Raw genomic sequence first — 6,000 nt, forward strand, 5'->3', positions numbered from 1 at the left:
TCAGTAGTGCCTGGGAGACTGCTGAATGCAGAGAACTGAAAGAATCTTTGCAGTGCCATGTTGTTGCCCTTTCTGTGGGAATGTGATGGACTCACAGAGCCTCCATGAGCTCAGTGTTGTTCACAGCAGTCTGGATCTCAGCAGTTTGGACTCGAGGACTTTTTGTGGGACCTTGGTTTAGTTTCTACACTGTGATTGGTTTCAGGAAACAACATTTTGCTTTCATTTAAGTATTTATTTTGTGAGGAGGTATAGATGATTGCTGTGTCATAATAGCATGAAGTATGGTGTTGAAGCACTGCTTATTATTCCTTCTTTTAAAAATTTAATTAAATAGTTTTGCAACAGCTCTTTCCCTAGTGAGAAATGTGTTCAGTATTGTACTTCTTAAAATAAACTATTATGGGCTAGTTGTCTAAATGCCAATTGCTTTGAGGCATAACATATGTAAATAATGAAGAAAACTATTTGATTTGACAGTGCTGTAAGAAATTCAGTTCCAGGTTACTTAATCCTATCCTTCTCATCCCCAGTTTTCCTATTCAAGGGTGCTAATTTCACTCTGTAGCATGTGAAAGATGCCTAGCAGCATATTTGTAGGTAACATTTTGTATGAAATCATGAACAATTTAGTGCTCTCAGAAGAAGAGGGTGGTTGAGATACACAATTCCTTCTGTGCTGGGATATCATGTAATTGGAAAAACACAACGTAGAAGCTCAAAGTAACCATATACTTGAGAGAACAGATCTGGTGGTAGCTTCAGACTGTCGCAGAATCATAGAATCACCACATTTGGAAAAGACCTCTAAGATTATCCAGTCCAACCATCCATCTATCACCAATATTTCTCACTAAACCGTGACTTTCAGTACAACATTTGCACGTTTATTGAACACCTCCAGGCTCAGTGACTCCACCACCTCCCTGGGCAGCCCATTCCAATGCCTGGATACCCTCTTGGAGAAGAAGTTTTTCCTAATATCCAACCTGAACCTCTCTTGGCACATCTTAGTCCTATTGCTAGTTATATGGGAGAGGAGGCTGATCCCCACCTCACCACAGCCACCCTTCAGGATCAAGATTACCCTTGAACCTCCTCTTCTCCAGACTAAACAATCCCAGTTCCCTCAGCTGCTCCTCATAAGGCCTGCTCTACAGACCCTTCATCAGCCTTGTCCAGCCATTCATGGGCACTCCATTGCACTGCTTTATCTCCAGAGGCATGAGAACCCTGGGACAGCAGAGAGCTTAGCTACTATGTTTGTTTAAAACGCTGAAATTAGCTGGGAATCAGAGAGATGTTGAAGATGTATCAGTGGTTAGTATTAAAACAAAATGAGTATAGAAGGAAATTCGTACAATACCTCTCCCAAATGTTTTTCTGACGCTCTTTTTTTCTCTCATCTCTCTCTGTCTCTCTTCTTCTTTTTCTTCTTTTTTTTTTATGCAGTGCCGGCCCTAAAGGAGATAACATTTATGAATGGAGATCAACTATACTTGGACCTCCGGGTTCTGTATATGAGGGGGGCGTTTTTTTCCTGGATATCACATTTTCATCTGACTATCCATTCAAGCCACCAAAGGTAAGGGTAAGGTTTTTACTGTGCTCTTTGTTGTTTGTTTGCTTTTTAGCATACAAGAAAAATTTAACTTGCAGTGAGTGACTGCTCATCACCTTCTGACAGTCAGACTTGTTTATGGTCTTAAAAACTAAATGGTCCAAAATCTTGGCTTGCTATTCCAGAAAATCCTGTGTCTAATTTATTTTTTTATTATCACAATGCTGATTTCCTAGTTTTTACAAGCCATAAATGACATCATCCTTCTGATAAGGAGTTAATGTGAAGTACACTGATTTTAATTGAAGACCACGTGAGACCTTCTTATGCTTCCTTCATTTCATTCAAGCTACTAAAATACATATAAAATAAACTTCTCTGTATTATGAACCAAATTGTATATTGTATATTTTTACATTACTGTTAGCCAAAAAAAAAAAAAAAAAAAAAAAAACACCAAAAAGCCAGCAAAAGTAATATTAGACAGGCAGCTGAGGTATGGTATTGTGACTTGGAGTTGTGTAATTACTGTGACGACTTCCATTGTTGTAAAATGTCAAAATATATACTACTAGATAGATCAGCAGATTGATTTGAAAATATTTTTCTGCAAAAGTTATTTTTATAAAATGAAGCCAATATTAACTTCAATTAAAGTTTCATTTCCTTGCTTAGAAACAGTATGCATATTTAAGGAATCATTATTTCCTAATAGGTGTCAAAGACATTAGAGGTCATTCTGTTCTCACTTAATGCCAAATTACAAAGCTTGAGCACGGCATCAGAAAGGACACTGTCAACATTCACAAATGGCAAATACAGTCTACAAAACATTTCTACAATTTGAGGCTCCTGTGGCCATCACATTGTTAATGTAAATGCATCATCTTTCTTTCACTCCCAAAAGCATTACAGCAAATAGAACAATATACCCTCCATGTATTTCACACTCATCCGAAATTCTCAAAATTCTGTTCCATGAGTTAAGATTGTTATAATGAAATTATGCTGGGATCTGGTCAAATTTCTCATTACAGTCATTTGGATTATTTTAAAGAGCACAATCATTTTTGAACTGTCAGTAGTTTGAAGAACAGTCGTGGACTCCACCCCCAACCCCCACCCCTCATCAGTGTGAGAAAGAAAATTTTCCTCATCTTGTGCTATGTGTAATTAAGGTGTTTAAATGTTTCTAACTAATCTCTGTAAAATAATACATATTTTAACAAAACTAGTCTGTAATATAGAAGAACAAGGATGGTGTCAGTTCAGGGTGTTTTGTTTTAGATGTATGTTATATTCTACTGAAAGGTATTGAAAAGATTTCACTGCTACTTTGGACATGAATAATATAACATTCCAATTTAAAATATGAATTTTCATGGTCTATATTTGAATTTGGAAAGAAAGGAAAAGATCAACTAATGCTTCACGTGCAGCCAAGATGTGTCTACTTTTTCAGCTTTGGTAGCTTCAATAAAGTTTTGTTTCTGATTAGACAATTCATGGCATGCAGTGTGCTCATGAATTAGCATACAGGGCTACAGAGTAGACTCTCATTTTTGTGAGTACCAGACAAAGGGCTTGTGTAAGAGCAGTCCATGCACCCAAGATCTCCTTGGTAGTTTCTTGTAAGTAGCTGTGGCTACAATGAATATGCATTCTTCGGTTGCAGAATGTTGCTTTAGAAAGTGAGCAGAGAGGAGCTGCCTCACAGAGACTCTGCAGAACAGAGAAGGGCCCTCAGGGACTAGGGGCAGCGCAACTTGGCAACACTGAATGGCTTTTTCTGTCTCTTGTGCTGCAATTCTAGGTTACTTTCCGCACCAGAATTTATCACTGCAACATCAACAGTCAGGGAGTCATCTGTCTGGATATCCTGAAGGACAACTGGAGCCCTGCTTTGACTATTTCAAAGGTCCTGCTGTCTATTTGTTCTCTCTTGACAGACTGCAACCCGGGTAAGGAGCTGACAGTTTTCTGGGCATCATCTCCTAGTCATTTTAATTACTTTCCATGGAATATAATTTGTATATTTGTTTGTATTTACATCAAATCAAAGTTGAAATCAAATCAAGGCTGAAACGGTCCTGGTTGGATACTATGCTTTTCAGTCCTGTGGCCCAATAGAAAATAGCATTAAGCCCATTTATTTCAAAGGTGTGCTGGAGAAAATGGAGTTATGTCTCTGAAGGTCTGTATCCCAAAAGCTGTAGCAAATGAATGATAGATCTAGCAGTGTGGCAAAGTTCTCTGAGTTACAAACTCCTAAATGATTCAGGTTGGAAGTGGCTGCATGAGGCCTCCTCCTCTTAGGACAGCAATTGAAATGTGCAGGTGACAACGTTTAGAGAGATTTTATCTTTTTCAAAGAGAGTTCCTTATTCCTGTTGGGAAGAGGGGAGCTTAACTAGAAGCAGCAAAATTCTCAGCAGCAACTGCATGGTGAGCGTTGTTGTGTAATGAACACTAATTGCGTTCGGTCAGCAGAGAAACTAGGAGGTGGTGCCAAGATGACAGGTCATTCACAGGAGACCGGTAATGAGCAGGAAGAATTGGATTAGTCCCTTTGATACAGAATTCTGATGACTCTTGGATCCCTTGGTGTATCTCCTGCCATCCTCATGCCTAATGTACTCCAGCACTGTAATGGGAGGAAGCCAGCCTGCACTCATCTAGTGTAGCAGCCCCTCTAAAGGAATGCGAGGTGTCTGGCTGGGGAAAGCAGTGATGGTGCAATTCATTATGTCCTCCATAGGGACAGTGGTAAGGCATATTTCAGATGATGCCCCTCACAGGTAAGTTTCCATCAGGCAGAAGGTGGCTGGTGGATGATGCATCCTGGAGTTAGTGCATGGAGCTTTTCAGCCCCAGCGCATAGGCTCTGCTTACGAGGATCTTGATCTCCTTGAAATTAAGAAGTTAAACTACTTTTTTTTTTCCTGTGACTCACAAGGAAATTGTTGTACCAATCGGTTGTTTCACTACCTCCAGCTGGCAGCATACCTGTCTGTACAGATGTCTACCCTCCTTTAGAACATTAGGTCTTCTAAAGAGTAGAAGGTTTTCTAGGAAGGTTTTTATTTTCAAAACATCAATTGTTAAAAAAAATGAACAAATTGCACCTGACAAAATGGTATCTGGTTTGCTGGTGCTCTTACAAAACTTCCCACCACACCTTCTGTCAGGTTTTGGCTGAAAGGAGCAGCTGTAACTTTTGGACACAGGTGTCTGCCTGCCATTTGACACACTAATAACTAGGTAACCCAAACAGATTCATTATTTTTCTGTTTGTTGTGTGCTGTATCTTGGAAGAGCCTCACTACATTTCATAGCATTTTCTGTCTTAACGAAGATTTTATTTTGAAATAGATAATGCATTTTAAATGACAATAGGGTTGGATTTTGTGGGTTTTTTTGTGTGTGCATTTTTTTAGGGGAGTTGGTTTGTTATTTCTCTTTCATTGTTTTTTGTTTTGTTTTGTTTTGTTTTGCTTATTGTGGAGTAATTTCTAATGCATCTTCTCCTGCCCTTTACAGCTGATCCTCTGGTTGGAAGCATAGCCACTCAGTATCTGACCAACAGAGCAGAACATGACAGGATAGCCAGACAGTGGACCAAGAGATATGCAACATAAATGACAAACTACTTGTGCAGTGTGAAGGTGCGGAAGGCAACTTTACAGTGTGCAACAAATCTTTATAGCCTTTACAATACGGACTTCTGTGTATATGTTATACTGATTCTACTCTGCTTTTATCCTTTTGAAGACTGGGATATTGCCTCCCAAAAAGGTAAATGCTATCAAGAGTAGAAATTTGTAGCTGTAGATTAGTTATGTTTAAAACGCCTACTTGCAAGTCTTGCTTCTTTGGGATATCAAAATGTATTTTGTGATGTACTAAGGATACTGTTCCTGAAGTCAACCAAATATTATAGTGCATTTTAGCCTAATTCATTATCTGTATGAAGTTATTAAAGGTAGCTGTAGATTACTAGGAATTATGTCATTTGTATTAAACCCAGATCTATTTCCAATATGTGGTACATGCTGTTGTGAAAACTGTTTTAACTTTTACCTTTGTCAGTTTGTAATGAAAGGATTTCCTTTTTCCCTTTGTAGCTCAGAGAGCACCCAGTGTATCATCTCAAACACAATAAACATGTTCCCCAAGGAGTAGTTTCTTTGTTTTCCTATTTTAAATTAATATTTGAAAAAATTTAATTATAGTAACAAGGCAGGGCTAATGTATCACAGATCCCTGTGGATAATCTTTAAATTAATATACATAAGCAAAGGCTTGCTATAAATGTTTAATGCACACCTGTGGATTGTTTAAGTTTTCCCTGGGTTTTTTGGTTTGGTTTTATTTTTACAGAACAAATGTCATTTCCATAATTTCCTTAACTGCTCAGCTCTTTTTCAAGTTGCAACGAG

At 38.4% G+C, this 6,000-nt stretch overlaps 1 protein-coding gene across 2 annotated transcripts in view; it reads left to right on the forward strand.

Annotated features, from left to right (window-relative positions):
* The window catches only part of UBE2E3 (ubiquitin conjugating enzyme E2 E3), a 54,679-nt gene extending 48,940 nt beyond the window's left edge, over positions 1-5,739 (forward strand). For both annotated transcript variants that reach the window (XM_048953880.1, XM_048953879.1), the window contains 3 exons: positions 1,453-1,585; positions 3,375-3,522; positions 5,102-5,739. In XM_048953880.1, the coding sequence (XP_048809837.1) occupies positions 1,453-1,585; positions 3,375-3,522; positions 5,102-5,199 (379 nt within the window). In that variant the 3' untranslated portion in view covers positions 5,200-5,739. The remainder of the gene's footprint in view (positions 1-1,452; positions 1,586-3,374; positions 3,523-5,101) is intronic.
* Positions 5,740-6,000: the final 261 nt, after the last annotated feature.

This window comes from Lagopus muta, chromosome 8, assembly GCF_023343835.1.
Source record: "Lagopus muta isolate bLagMut1 chromosome 8, bLagMut1 primary, whole genome shotgun sequence".
NCBI lineage: Eukaryota > Metazoa > Chordata > Aves > Galliformes > Phasianidae > Lagopus > Lagopus muta.